The sequence below is a fragment of the Epinephelus fuscoguttatus genome, linkage group LG21 (assembly GCF_011397635.1).
Source record: "Epinephelus fuscoguttatus linkage group LG21, E.fuscoguttatus.final_Chr_v1".
Lineage (NCBI taxonomy): Eukaryota > Metazoa > Chordata > Actinopteri > Perciformes > Serranidae > Epinephelus > Epinephelus fuscoguttatus.
Genome location: NC_064772.1, coordinates 23,105,051 through 23,120,620, shown reverse-complemented (window position 1 = coordinate 23,120,620; position 15,570 = coordinate 23,105,051). Strand labels below are relative to the sequence as shown.

Sequence of the window (15,570 nt, the reverse complement as noted above, 5' to 3'; positions counted from 1 at the left end):
TTTTACTTATTTAGGCATTTGTAGATTCATTTCCATATTTATTTCAACATTGATTTAATTATTTATTAATTTATTTATTTCTTATTAGTATAATTAATTATAACTAAAATTAACAATTATAATATTATATAAATAATTATATAATATATATGTATAATAGAATTAATTATATATTATTTATTAATGTCATAATTATACTATTATTTTATTTGTATTTTTTTGCATTTATTCTTTTATTTACTTATTTATATATTTTTTTTATTCCTGCATTTTTTAATTTATACATTTATTTATTTAATTATTAAAAAAGTCATTTTTCATCCTCCATACTTAAGGGGTTCGATTTAGTGTCTAATTTTACAGCAAACTTTGTTTCCTTTGTCATTTTAAAACTCTTACTGTCACACGAACTTTACAACTAGGATTATATAGTTTGATTTCAGACAAAGCTGTACAACCAAGGTGATAAAAACCACTTTTCACTTGAACTTTTTCTAAACATTAATCTCAGTTTTGGATAAATTTCAGGAATGTGCAGGCTGCCATTCCCAGAGGCTAATTTTAATTTCATATGATTTTCTCAGGGATTAGTTTTAATCCGTTTTAGTGGTCATTACAGTAGCGTGGGAACAAGTACATTAAGAATTGTTGATCACTGATTTTAATAATCCTTGCCAACCATTTGTGCTTAAATGGTGTTTAAGTGCCAAGAAGTTGTCCAACACTTCACTTCTACTAATCTGGGGTGTGCAGTGTCTTTTCTTTTATTCCTTACTCTCAGTTCAACAAGCACTAAATAACTCAGTGATTAATGAATCCAGTTCCCGTTGATTCACGTAACCTGTTGAACTGAACAATACCCACAATGCTCTGCAACATTGTGCCTATTCACATGTGGTGATCACAGTAGTTACAAGAAATCTTGGCATCTCAGTAAAAATGCTAAATTAAACAGAACAGGACATAAAGCGATGAGGTGATGTCATGAGCAGGCTGTCAGACAGTCTCTATCAGCGCTGGACAATCCGAAGCAAATCCTCCCGAAAGATGCTGCGAAGCGTTCCGCACCTGCGTACGATATGTGACACCATGTTCGTAAATCCTCTCCTTCTTTTGTCTTGCTTCTGTCTGCTTGGTTGCCCAGACAACAGAGACAGTGATGGCTTCTCGGCTCCGCAGCAAAGAACTACATTTCCCATGATCGCCGTCTCCCTTGAGGATAACTGTTCAGTATCCAGCCAGTGTTTGTCGGAGTGTGTGTGACTGTGTGTGTGTGAGCAGTTCTCAGGCAGTGCATTGTGAGTGAAGTGTGTGTGTGTGTGTATGCGTGTGTGTGTTCAACAGTCCATCTACTTCTCATCTTCATCACCTTCGCTCATGCTGCTTATCGAGGCAGATGCTCCTTTGGGGGAGGTTGGGGGCGAGGGCCGTGCGTTGTGCCAGCGGACGGGGGGAGACGGGGGTGAGGGAGAGCGCAGGGGGGACAGTTCGCGGGGAGGGCTGTTGCAGGGCGACTCTCGGGGAGACAGAGCGTAGGACAGCATTCGTCCACTGCGCTCCTGAAACACCTGTTTCTGTACAGGGACAGAGGAGGGAGAAGCAGAGTGAGTGTTAGTACAGTACATACTGCACAAAAGTCAATGTATAAACTAGAATTAATGCCGCATGGTTGTTGTGAAGTTGACCTTTGACCTTTTGAAATTAAAATGTCATCACTTCATCACTTTATTCTATTAGACATCAGTGTGAAGTTTCGTCATATTTTTTACAGGAATTCTTGAGTTATAGCCAAAAAAATTTTTTTTGAGGTCACAGTGACCTTGACCTTTGATCACCAAATCTAATCAGTTTATTCTTCATTTCAACTGGATGTTTGTGTCACATTTGAAGAAATTCCCTCAAGGTCCTCTTGAGAAATTGCATTCACGAGAATGAGATGGATACAAGGTCACATTGATCTTGACCTTTGACCACTAAAATCTAATCAGTTCATTGTTGAGTCCAAGTGAAAGTTTGTGCCAAATTTGAAGAAAATCCCTCAAAGTATTCTTTAGATATCGCTTTACTGAGGTTGGGATGGATGAAAGCTCACAGTGACCTTGACCTTTGATCCTTGACCACCAAAATCTAATCAGTTTCCTTTAGTCCAAGTGGACATTTGTGCCAAATTTGAAGAAATTCTCTACAGGCGTTCTTAAAGTATCGCATTCACGCGAATGAGACAGATGAGGTCACATTGATCTTTACCTTTGACCACCAAAATCTAAGCAGTTGATCTTTGAGTCCAAGTGAATGTTTGTGCCAAATTCGAAGAAATTCCTGAAGTTGAGATATCGCGTTCACTGAATGGGAAGGACGGACATACAGATGGAAGTAGAAGATAGAAGTATGATTTTTTTTCTTCCTCCAACCAATGTGGTTTACGTGTCTTCTTATCCTCTGCCATTTTTTTACTATCAGGCCAACCTTGTGAGAGAATACAACATGTAGCCTGGGCTATCACGGGTGCATGTTCAAGCAAATAAATGGCCTCCATGGAAACAGTAGAAATTTACTGCTGTAAAACCTCTTTCAGTGCAGTAAATGACTGTACGTCTTTCCCTGACTAAGGAAACCTTTTAAAAGATTCTGTGCGACAGTTTTAAATAATTTCCTCAGCTAAGGAAAAACTTAACCTTAAGTGTCATAAGGAGCAAAGTTAAGGTGCTTTGTTCAACCAGCCCTTGAGTACTTCATCCACCTCTGGTTACACTGAAAGTCCTATAATTTTGTCCACAGGGTATCAATACAACATGAGATATACTTAGAAGAGAATAAATTATATGAACTAAGAAACTATTAACTTTATATACAGTAAGCATGCTTGACCCACATGACCTCCTATGCAGCCAAAAATATCCATCAAACTCAGTGGAGTGAACTAGCAGGCAAACTACAGGAGCCAATGTACCAATTAACCACTTGAAGTACCTAACTGGTTCCTGACATGCTCATATATGCTGTCCAGTGACACTATGTGAACTGCCTTTATCAAAGAGTCACTTACCCAGGTACCGTCAGGTCCAAAAAGTTCTAGGAAGTTGCCTATAAACTCTCTGGATTTCTCTTCCCACTTCTGAATGAGGTCGTGACTCTTCTCCTCCACACGGTAAACAAAATGTTTGCTCTTCTCCTCCACCGTGCGAACCTTCTCCTTCATTCGGTCCACTTGGTTCTGCAGCCGGTACTTCTTCTCCTGTGGGAGTTAAATGTCGAGGAGAAGCCATTATGCAAGTGTTGCAAATGGACACGTCAATGAAGAACAAGAAATTAGTCTAATTGTATCCTGACTGGTTAACATTTGTAGAGGAGTACAGCCCATTTGAAGCAATAGCCAATATAATGGGAAGTAAAAGGCTTACATTTCTTGCAATCCATGTGCATGCCCATTATACCATGATGGTGACATGAAGAATTGATCGGGCTCTTACGTTGATGTAGCTGACGTTAAGCTCCTTAGCTGTGTAGCCACGTTGGAGGTTGCGTCGGGCGTAGACATCATAGTCTCTGACGATTCTGGTGATCAGGTCAGATGTTGAGATTCCCTCCGTCCGTTGTGTCGGCACAAACATCCCTGGCACACACACATAAAAACACACGGGTTTTGAAAACTGCCTGAGGAAGTACACATAGATATTTTCCTGTTATCACACACTGACCTGCCTCCTTGATGTGTTTATAAATGTCCTCACTTCCTGCTGAGGAGTATGGGATATCATCGTGAGCCACAAAATCGATCTGAGGAACAATCAAAGGACATGACCGTACGGCAGAAAACACTGCACTGGCACACAGACATGAAGTGAATAAAGGTTGTGGAGGGCGTTGAAGGTGAACAGAGGGTTTTTGTAGACAATTCGGTTTTGAAGTTGGATGAGAATGGGGGTGATGTGGTCGGATGATCTGATGCTGGTAACAATCCAGGCAGCAGAATTTTTAATGATTTGAAGCCTGTTAAGGAGTTTGGTGGGGAGTAGGCATTACGGGATGTAACAAATGCATGGAGCAAGACTTCAGTGCTGGACTGGGACAGAGATGGGTGGAGTCTGGAAATGTTGTGGAGGTGGAGGAAAGCGGTCCACAAACTAGGAATGTGAAACACCAGTGATCCCAACATCAGCCATGCGTTCCAGGAGTAGCGGGTGGGAGATGGTGTGGAACAAGACACTTAGATCAAGGAGGGTAAGGGTGGTGAGCATGGAGGAGGTCGTTGGTGAGTCTAACCAGGGCTTTTTCAGTAATGTATTTTGGGTGGAAACTAAATTGGAAGGGTTTGTGGAAACTGTTTGAGGTGAGGGACTGAAGCTGAGCGGCAGCCACCTTCTCCAGGATTTTGGAACTAAAGGGAAGGTTAGAGATGGGCCTGTAGTGGTTACGGTCAGATGGGACAGCACCGGGTTTTTTGAGGGTGGGTGTAATTGCGGGCAGATTGAGAGTGGGGGGCACAGTTCCAGAGATAAGCAGTGATCATGGGGGACAGGGCATTTTACCTGCAGCACCTGGACTTAAGGAGTCCTGGACTGCCTCTGACTTCTCTCAGACTTACTACCTACTTTTAGCCCTTAAAAGCCTTGTGAATTACTCTGAGGAATCCCAAAGTAAGAACTGACACGGCTCTTATTTTCTAGGAGTTTCTCCTAACTCAGTTAGAAGTTACTTTAGGCTTTAGAATGTGATTACAGCCTCTAGATGTTCCATGCACAGTTTGACACTACTGCAGACAATGATACACACACACACACCTTGTGTTTCTCTAAGAACTCCGGTGTGAGAGTCCAGGGTGCGTCTCTCAGAACCTCGTCGACATAGCGGCAGTGCCTCAACGCTTCGTATCGTTCAAGCTCCGTCATGACTGTGAAACCTTTGTACTTATGGGTCAGCTCATCACTGCACACTGTTCCAGGCACGTGGGAGAGAAACCACAGACGGATACACATCACTATCAGACAGATTTGTGTATGCACAGTATGAGTGTGTGTTGTCTCAGTGGGTCTGTCCTACCTCCTACTATGAGGTAGGTGTTGGGGAAGAGGTTCTTGGCCTGCATGAGAGCACGAGCGTGTCCAGAGTGGAACAGGTCGAAGATGCCGTCTGCGTAGACTCTGACTGGCCGGTCCACTGAAACACACAGCAATAAAACTATAAATCAAAAAATCGAGTAAGTAATAGTAGTAGCAGTGGTAGCCACAGCAGTTGCAGTAGCATTAGCATCAGTAGTAAGAGCAGTAGTGATAGTAATGATAGTAGCAGCTGCACTAGCAGTAGTATCAGTACAGCAGGGATTTCCAAACTGTTTTGAATGGGGCAAGATAAGATCATGTGAAAATACCTGGGAACAGGCTGAGTCTTGCATCATATGGGTGATTAAACACACACACACACACACACACACACACACATGAATGAGACAGATGCAACTGCTCATCTCTCAGGGAAAAAGCATTCAACTTTCCACCACTTTCAGGCGGCAGCCGTCACTGTTGACTTTCCGCCTCTGTGTTGTGGCCATGTCTGCTGCCTAACAGGAAATGTCTGCTGTTGGGTAATTGTTTGTTTATGAGAACCCATTAGTTCCCCCTGTATAGTTCCTACTTGGTGCATGTCTACAAACTGTGTGATAGTCCTGCCATGGTGAGGTGAACGGAAAAACCGCAAAGTGATCTTGCTTCATAAACCAATATTGTGTGGCAGGCCACTTATATTTATATAACCTATATTTTGAAATACAAGCCACTAAATTGAAAATTAAAAATACACATTAACATGAATGCAACATATTTTGCCTTTTGCAACAAACTATCTCCATGAAAAAGATTTTCCTCCCTCACCTACCTGAAAAGCAAATACAGCTCAAGACTATATAGCCTGACACTGATATGACTTTCTGTCTGACAACCTCCTTTCACCCTACGATAGACAGGCTATGTGCCACTCACTGGGGTCAGACATCTTACTAAGGTAGCTATCCACAGATACAGAAAAGTCTGATGATTCACTGTGTCTTCCATATGTATGCTTAAGCAGGGGGTCTCTGCTCCATCTCTCTTTCAGCTAAAGGGTCCTTTGCTCTGAAAAACACTGAAGACCCCTGTAGTACAGTCAGGGATGGATTACTAAACGGGCCTATCAGACACAGGCCCAGGGCTCTAAAGTGCTAGGGGGCCCCCTGGCTTTCACTGGCAATATGTCACCTTAATTAACACGTACTGACCAGGAAGAGACACAAAGGGACTGCAAAGAGACACAAAATGACCAAAGGGAGACACAAAACAACCTCAGGAGACACAAAATGACTACAAAAAGTCACAAAACAACTGCAAAAAGACACAAAACAATCACAAAAAGACACAAAATTACCACAAAGAGATATAAGTTGATTACAAAAAGACACCAAACAACCACAGAATGATTACTGACAGTCACTAAACAAGCACAAGGAGACAAAAAAGGCCTACAAAAAGTAACAAAACAATGGCAAAAAGACACAAAACGTCTACAAAAAGTCACATAAACAACCACAAAGAGACACAAAATGACTACAAAAAGTTCCTGTTCCTGTGTAGTAGAGGTGGTGAGGCCTTTTGCATGTCTGCACCCAGGGGCCCCGTTTCTCAGTTCACCCCTGTGTATAGTAGTGTTACCATAACTAGTAGGTAAAATGCATCAGTGTCAGATTGTTGTGAGACTGCTGGAGTAGACACAGTGGCAGCTGTGCTAGCAGTACTTATAGTAAGTAGGCTATATAAGAGGAGTAAGTAGCAGTAGTGTTAGCATGGGGTCATCCCTATGTTTCCCAGGTTTTATGTTTCCCGCTTACACAAAAAGGAAACATAGAACCTTTTTTGCAGGGTTAAGTGGGGAACACAGAACCCCGGAAACATAGATATGCTCCTGTTAGCATCAGTAGTAGAAGTAATAGTTGCAGTGATAGTGATATCGTTGGAGTAGCAGCAGCATTAGCAGCAGCATCTGTTGTGGTATGAGCTAATAGCTTCAGAGGAAGTAGATGCAGTAGCAGGTGCTCTATCAGTAGCTGCAGTACAGTATCATCGTAAAAAATGTAGCAGGAGCAGTGATGATTGCATTGTGAGTAAATGTAGTTAGAGAAAGGACAGATTGAGGAGACAAACATGAAAGCGGGAAAAAGAGCAGCTGCAGGAAATGGATCAGAGAAGGAAAACAAGCAGGAGGAGGTCTGCTGTGTATACCTGGGGTGCCCCTGCGGGCCTGAGCGATAGTGAGTTTCTCATGAGGGGCGCGACAATCACAACTGGTCTCCCGGGCAAAGATGGCAGGCTCTGTCAGAGTCTGAGACACAGAGACGGAGAGAGAGAGACTGGGTTAGAGATCAAATAGAGAACAAACATCTTAGTTAGGAGGATGAATGAATGTCTGAGAGACTGATGTTCATCTACAACACCTGCATCCCTTCAGTGCTGCACGATATGTCTCTGTTTCCACGCTCACTCCTGTTACAGTAACCTCCATTAGGTTATTGACCACAGTCGATGCCTGCTCCATACTGGGACAATGGATTGAGAGACAGCCAGAGCTGCACTCAGTGGTATTGATCACTGTTTGTGTGTGTGTGTGTGTGTGTGTGTGTGTGTGTCAGAAAACAAGGGCAGAGCTATTGATCCGTAGTTGAAGGCCTCTTGGAAATTAGTTTCATTTCACAGGAGCAAATAAGATGGAAGAGGTCGTGACGCAGGTGACTGCCAGCTGTGAACTGGACGGGGAGGAAACAATGATCATTTGCAGATGCATCAAGCAGGTAAGGAAAGAATAAAAGACAGCAGGACATGGCTCAAAGACAGACAGGGCAAGAAAGGATGATTGGAATAATAGACGTTACTTGTTTGCGCTTGTCAAAGCTACATCAAGGTTAAAGTGTTGCAGTGTGAGCACGCCTGGAAATTTGTCTTTGTGTGCCATCTGTTGACTGCAGGGAATATTCACCGAATCTCATTCACACCAATAAATGAGAATCGGAGTCTGCACAGAGCAGAAAGCTGTGGGAGTGTGAGAGGCGGGTGAAAAAATGGAAACAGATACAGTCTCTGTGGACACTGCAGGCAACTGACGTCAACATATCCTCTCGGAGCAGCAACCAAATCAGAGTCTGGCGTGACAACATGTTCCACAGGCACAGATAGGGACAGTTAGATATCTAATCAGAGGTTTTAAATGGCGGCGCAGGTTTGGAGAGTAAAACTTTACAGGTTAATACGTTAAGGAAAATGAAGCTTTAACCAGAGGCGGGGTGCAGGGGGGCTCTACTCTACTCGCTCCAATCTTTGTGTGCCCAAAGCACAACAAAGGGCGAGCCAAAAAATCTCAAGGTGCCCCTATCTGTACACGATAGCCTCTATAACATGTGTTATCACTCTTATAATGACATAAATGTTTCTTTTTTTATTGACTAATATCAAATAACAATTGACAAACAGCCATTACTGGTGAAATATTTCTCAACAAAATGATTCATGAATTCATCTTAAACATTTTAAAATTACATCAAAGCACCAATAAAACCTTAATTTAAATGGGTAATAATTTAAGATAATGTGATGTGCCATACACGTGAACGAAGACAAATAGGTTCCCTCTGAAGGTTTTTTAAATTCAATTAAATTAAATTAGGTAGAGTGTGCCTCTTTATTAGGAAACAGGTGTGCACCAAATACTGATACTTACAGTTAGAAATTCATTCATTATTTTTTGTATAGGCCCAGTGGAATATTGTAATAATGGAGTAAATGTTCTTTTGTTAGCCGAATATCAAATCCAGAGTATTGACGACCACATGTAATTTGCATTGTTGGGGATCCTGGATTTGCAATCAGAGCAGCCCAGATTATCATGGCATGGATTTGTCAGATAAACAATTGGATTATGAAATCTACTCCGGCATTATATTACAAAAAAATAGAGTTCAAGATTAGTAATGCCATTATATGCCAAAGTCCTACCCTACCTACATTATGTAACTTAAAAATAGTAATGTCGTCTAAAGCTCTTCTGTTTACTTTGCTTCTCTAAATTTGTTGTGTTCCCCCTGAACTGTGATTCTTATCTAGGCTATGTGATCATTATGCAATAATTACCCATGTACTGTATGTCTTTATGCAATGCTGCTGCCCTGATTTTTTCCCCCAGTCCCATTGGAGAACAATTAGATACAAAATGGGGTGATTATTTTTCCCTGGCACCTTTAATGTTTTTCCCAAATAATGTACAAATGATTTTAGTAGGGGTGTAAATCACCAGCTTCATCACGATACGATATTATCTTGATTTGTTTGGATGGCGATACGATGTTTGCCGATATCACAAAGTCTGTCACGATACGATTTTGATTTGATTTGATTCAGGAGCCTGTGATCGATATGATGCGATATCATATGCCCATCTAACACAATCATTTACATCAACTCACAAAAACAACTAGAATATGATTTGATCATTTTATTTCTGAGCTCTGTTTGTTGTTTGAGCCGAGGCGCGATTGCCCAGAAATGGTGACACAGACGTGCTATGTGAATTTCAAAATAAATGTGTATCTTTAAGATGACGATATGGATTGATGTTTTCATTTTGCATTGATATAATCGGATCGTTAATCAATGAATCGATGTATCGAGGTGGATCAACGTATCGTTACACCCCTAGATTTTAGGCACTCTGTGATCTCAAATAATCTGAAAAAAGTGCATATAACTGCCATAAACACACACAAAATTTAAAATAATAATATTAATGATACGATTGTAACACCTTGGGTTTAAAAAAAAAGTAGTTAAAAATTGAAATGCACGATAACAACGATACATCATCGGTATCAGCCGATAATGGTCTTTAAAATGGACTACTGAATCTATTCAATTCGCCGAACATGCTTTTCCTCATTTTTCACAATGAATAATTATTACAAACGTTGAAAAGTATTGTGTATCATGTCTCCATCTGCTGGTGGGCCATCACAATAAGAGTGCATAATATGATGTTAATTCCACTGCAGAAGAGACTTGATGATCACTAAAATTAAGTGGGAAAAAAGTGGCTATATCGACATCGGTTTCAGTTATTGGCCAAATAAGTTGTTATATATCGGCATATAAGATATTGGCAAAGGATCCAATATCGTGCATCCCTAGTTAAAAATGCCAAAAGACCAATAAGGTTTCCAATCTGGATTTACAAACTGCAATGGTTGGGGCACACACATTCCTGAATTCAGTGGAGGTCAGTGAAATTTAACCTGTGGTGCTCACATTGCATAAAATACTGTGTTCCCAAAAGTTTCCGAAAAGACTGTTTCTTAATGAGAAGGTTGTTTAAATAATGGCTACAAATTATTCTGAAATGTAAAGTTTTTCACAAATTCTTACCATAATACTTTATCATCATACCTTAATGGGACTCTGTCACACTGATGACAGTTCTTGAGTTATCCATCTCTGTATGACAGGCAACAACCTCAGCTATAAGCAGGTGACCTCCCCTGAGTAATCTGTTTCCTGTTTTATTTTGTAGATTCTCTCCTCATGTGTCATGTCTGGTTTTACTTCCTGCCTTTGTGTGTTTTCTTGCCTGTTTTCTGTCACACCTGTCTTCCACCTCTCTCATTAGTCCTTCCCTGTTCCTAGAGTCTTCCCTTCACACCTGCTCTGTTTTAGTCTTGTCTGCTCCACCCTAGTGTTCCTCTCCACACCCTTGTTGTTGGCCAATCTCCATTTCCCTCCTTATGCCCAACCGTGTCCTCCTGGTCCAGCTATGTCTCATGCATGTGATTAGTTTTCTGTGTATATATACCAGTTTGTCTGGGTTCATCCCAGTGTTCTTGGGGTCGTTCCCTACGCCGCTTCCTGCCTGGTGTCTTGTGTTCTTTTGGGATTTCTTCCCTGAGTTCATTGTATTATCCCGGTTGGTTTTCAGTTTAGTTTGGGCTCATCTCCAAATCTGAGGCCATGATTCTTTGCCGGTAACCAGTGGATTGTCCCCTCTGGGTTGGGCGGAGAGTTACTGCCTCAAGCGAGGGAGCTCAAGTATTTCGGGGTCTTGTTCACAAGTGAGGGTAGAATGTAGCGCGAGATGGATCAGTGGTTTGGTGAAAATGGAGCTGAGCCGGAAGGCGAAGCTTTTGATTTACTGGTCCATCTACGCTGCCCAACCCTCACCTATGGTCAAGAACTCTGGTTAGTGACCAAAAGAATGAGATCGCAGATACAAGCAGGCGAAATTAGTTTCCTTTGTGGGGTGGCTGGGCTCAGCCTTAGAGATAGGGTGAGGAGCTCGGACACCTGGAGGGAGCTCAGAGTAGAGCCGCTGCTCCTTCACGTTGAAAGGGCCAGTTGAGGTGGTTCGGGCATCTGATCAGGATGCCTCCTGGGCGCCTCCTGTTAGAAGTGTTCTGGGCACGTCCTAGTGGTACGAGGCCCCAGGCAGACCCAGAACATACTGGGGGGATAACATATCTCATCTGGCCTGGGAACACCTTGGGGTCCCCCAGGAGGACCTGGAGAGTGTTGCTGGGGAGAGGGACGTCTGGGGTGCTTTGCTTAGCCTGCGGCCCCGCAACCCGGCTGGATAAGCGATTTTCAGATACCTGCCTATTTCTGGATGTTTTTATCAACTGCATTACAGCTTGCCTTTTCAAACTTGAGGTCCTTCCTAAACTAATATATGGCAAAAAGAGCTCTAAGAAGCAAGCATAAACATCTGGGGAGGTGTAATGTCCTTAAAGCAGCTTGTTCAACCCTGCTGTGTTTGAGACCCGGGAGACCATTGGACGTCTTTAGAAGCTCAAATCCACATTGTTGTATCACTTTTACATTTACGAGTATTTCCCCTAACTTTATGAGAATTGCTTATAAACATGATTTTGAACTGATGACATGTTGCAGACGTCCACTACAGAAAACAACCCTCACAGTAAAACAAGGTCAACCCAAAGCATAAGTATATCGATATGTAGGATTTTGGCAAACATAAGCAAAATATATTTGTTCATGCATAGCCAATAAAACATATAACACATGACACACTTCCTGATTTTGATGCAATAATGGCTCGGTGTGCTTATTTGGTCTGGTCAGCTACTTATGGTCAGCTGCTGCTGATGAAATGCAATTTCACTTTCACTTCATTATACGAATTGCTGAGCAATTAAAACGTGGGTGGCGATCTCGAGACCTAGAAACAGGCCATTTAGTGTGGACAAATGGATTTCAATCCATCAGTGTAACATAATATATAAAAGTAGGCAACACATTGGCAGGTAAAGAGTTACAGCTACAGGAGAAACAGAAAGAAGACATTCATTTTTTAATATTGCCATCCATGTGAGACTCCTTTTATAGATTATCCTCCCACGTCCCATTTACTTGCACATCCTTCCGCTGTTTTTTGGCTTCGAACATGTTGTCAGGTCATGTTAAACCAGGGATACTCAAACTTGCTTTTGCAAAATGGCAGGAAGCCAGTGGGAAGTTAAAAAGCAAATATTAATATTTATCAGTATATATAATACATGAATTGCCTCTTTTCAACCTTTTGACATTTGCTGTCCTCACTTGTGATTGCAGAGAGGTAAATCCAGTCACAGCAGCTCGGCACAGATCAGGTGTACGCAGGGGGATTTCTAGGATTTGAAGACATTCAAGGTTTAGCCTGGACCTCTGTCAGGGGGTCAGAGAGATCCTTTTGGATAAACACACTCCATTTTGATGCTTTTTATGCACTCTGCCATCTTATTTACATTCAAGATACACAAAAAACTCCCAGTGTGCACGCTACCCGGCAGCCGTAAGTTGAATCTCACTGTTAAACCTCTTAACTGCTTAAGATCTCCATTAGAGAGGTATCAGAATTCAAAGCTAGTAGCAGCAGAGAGTTTGTGGTTAGGGAGCACCCTCATCATCCATGAATCCTTGGGCACGGTGAGAATAGAGGGGAGGCTTACAAACACTTGGCACAGAGCAGATGGTAAAGCTTAAACTCGCTGACCAGGGGACAAACAGCACAGGCCTATCAGGGCGAGTGGCGTGAGCGTGCACAGTAAAGCCCACTCTGGCACAAGCAAAGAACATCTGGCATAAGGAGGATTAAAGCTGACAAAAAAGAGAAACACAAGGCCAAAGGAAAACACCGGCAGTAAAGATAGAGAGAGTCTCACAACAACAGAGAGGTTGAGGTGAAGGTAGGGAGGAGGAGAAGGCACATATGAGGAGACAAACATGAATGCCAGGATGAGGAATTACACCAAAGCAGACAAGAGGATCCAAACACAGGAGGCTCTCCTCACTGCTGCAATGTCCCATCAGCAGGACACTCATGCAATGTTGTCCATTGTGTGAACCCCCTCCTTCTTTGGCAAACACACACTCAAGCACACACACTGTCCACTCAGCATTCTCAGTGTATCCCACAGCCTCATGCTATAGGGGATCTGTTTCGTAACAGGGGAGAAAGCAGGTCCCTTTGTCTCCCTGTCTCTGTCTGCCACACACACTGCAAGGCATGAACACACGACAGAACACACAGATTCAAATGCCCTACCGTCCGGGGATGGGGGCAGGTGTGCTCGAGCTCCTCCATGATTCCCAAAGACTCATGGGATGCGGCTGTGGTCCCTCTGTAATGTGACTCAGCATCAGTGAGACGCTGCCTCTCTCCTCTCGCCACTCTGTCTCTTTCTCCGTCCTCTGTTCCCCCCGCCCACTCCCTGCTCTGCCTCTCTGTCTGTCCTCCTCCTCCTCCGCCTCTCTGATCCCCTGCTGCAGAGAGGAGGAGGCAGCGAGGAGGTCTCACTCCACAGCTACCACAAAAGAGGATAAGCTCTGCTCTCATCTTGATGCTCCTGCACATATATCTAGTTAAAAAAGTTGCATCAATTTTGCTTCTCTCTATAGACGCTTTAGAATAAACCTATAGACTCTTTGCATCTGTGTCACAAATGGGTCTGCAGGCAACACTGGTGTTACAGATGTTCACTAACATTGATGGTTGTGCAAAAACAAGGGAAGGAGACACCTATAGTAGACTGCCTTCGATTGGATAGATTGCAATCGTGTGGAAATTACAAGTGCAACACAGCTGATTTGGGGGTCACTCATCCATCATTTATGTGCAACTGTAGGCATGGATGGATCATGGAACAGGCCTATTAGGCACAGGCCCAGGGGCCATACGTGTCAGGGGCCCCCTGGCCTTCATCTGCAAAATGTCATTCAAATTACCAACCAGGAAGAGACTCAGAATTACTACAGAGAGATGCTTAAAGACCACAAAGGGATGCAAAGGAACTGCAAAGAGATATCAAATAATCACAAAAATGGGCAAAACAACCACATGATGACACAAAACAACCAAACAGACACAAAACTGAGGCAAAGTGACACAAAATGGCTTAAAAGAGATATAAAACAACCACAAAACCACTACAAAAAGTCACTAAACAACCGCAAAGAGACACAAAATGACCACAAGGAGACACAAAATCACCAAAAATGGACACAAAACAACCACAACTATAGTAAGGGGCAAAACAACGACAGAGGGACTCAAAATGACACAGAGACACAAAAAAACAACAACACATAGACACAGAGATGCAAAGGGACCGCAAAGAGACACAAAATAACTACAAAAACAACCAAAAAAAGACACGAAACAAAAAAGATTTATAACGACTACAAAGAGATGCAAAACAACAACAAAGAGATTCAAAACAACCACAATGTGATACAAAAAAGACTGAACTGCTAAGAGACACAAAATAACTATAAAAAAAAGGGGGCGGGGGCAGACTCGAAAAGTTGCCAAGAGACAACACACAAAAAAGAGATCGGAACGGAACTGCTAAGAGACACAAAATGACAACAAAGAGATTCAAAGGCACCGCTAAGAGACAGAAAATAACTATTAAAGGGGGGAGACGACAGTCTCAAAATAACACACAGAGACAAACACACACAAAAAAGACATGCAAAGGAACTGCAAAGAGACAAAAAATAACTACAAAAACAACCACAAAGAGACACAAAACCTTAAAAAGACGTATAATGTCTACAAAGAGACGCAAAACAACCACAATGTGACGTAAAAATGACACAAAAATCCAAATTAACTGCTAAGGGACACAAATTACTATAAAATTGGGGAGGGGGGGATGACAGAGACTCAAAACGACGCAAAAAGTCACACTCACAAAAAAAGGAGATGCAAAGGAACTGCAAAGAGACAAAAAATAACTACAAAAACAACCACAAAATAACTACAAAGTGACGTAAAATGACCACAAAGAGACACAAAACCAGAAAGAGATGTATAACAACTACAAAGAGATGCAAAACGACAACAAAGACATACAAAACAACCACAGTGTGACACAAAAAAAGACTACAAAGAGATTCAAAGAAACTGCAAAGAAACAAAAACAACTACAAAAACCACCACAACGTATGTGTGTGTCTCGTGCCCAGGGGCCCATTGTCTCATAATCCGCCATGCACTGTAGGGATATCATCT

The 15,570-nt window shown here is 42.2% G+C and overlaps 1 protein-coding gene across 1 annotated transcript; it reads right to left on the bottom strand.

Moving 5' to 3' along the window:
• Nucleotides 1-244: 244 nt before the first annotated feature.
• pcyt1ba (phosphate cytidylyltransferase 1B, choline a) lies at nt 245-13,916 on the bottom strand. Its single transcript, XM_049565105.1, has 8 exons — nt 13,600-13,916; nt 7,248-7,347; nt 5,041-5,157; nt 4,782-4,933; nt 3,699-3,777; nt 3,471-3,613; nt 3,047-3,235; nt 245-1,574 (listed from the first exon to the last, which is right to left on the bottom strand). Exons 1-8 carry the CDS (start codon nt 13,906-13,908, stop codon nt 1,350-1,352), a joined length of 1,314 nt encoding a protein of 437 aa, XP_049421062.1. The 5' UTR covers nt 13,909-13,916; the 3' UTR covers nt 245-1,349.
• Between the last annotated feature and the right edge of the window lie 1,654 nt (nt 13,917-15,570).

Coding starts and splice junctions, on each gene's coding strand:
- pcyt1ba (XM_049565105.1), bottom strand. CDS start 13,908: ATGTGCAGGAGCATCAAGATGAGAGCAGAGCTTATCCTCTTTTGTGGT. Junction 3,236..3,470: donor TTAACGTCAGCTACATCAAC/GTAAGAGCCCGA, acceptor TAACTCCCACAG/GAGAAGAAGTACCGGCTGCA. Junction 1,575..3,046: donor TTGGACCTGACGGTACCTGG/GTAAGTGACTCT, acceptor GTCCCTGTACAG/AAACAGGTGTTTCAGGAGCG.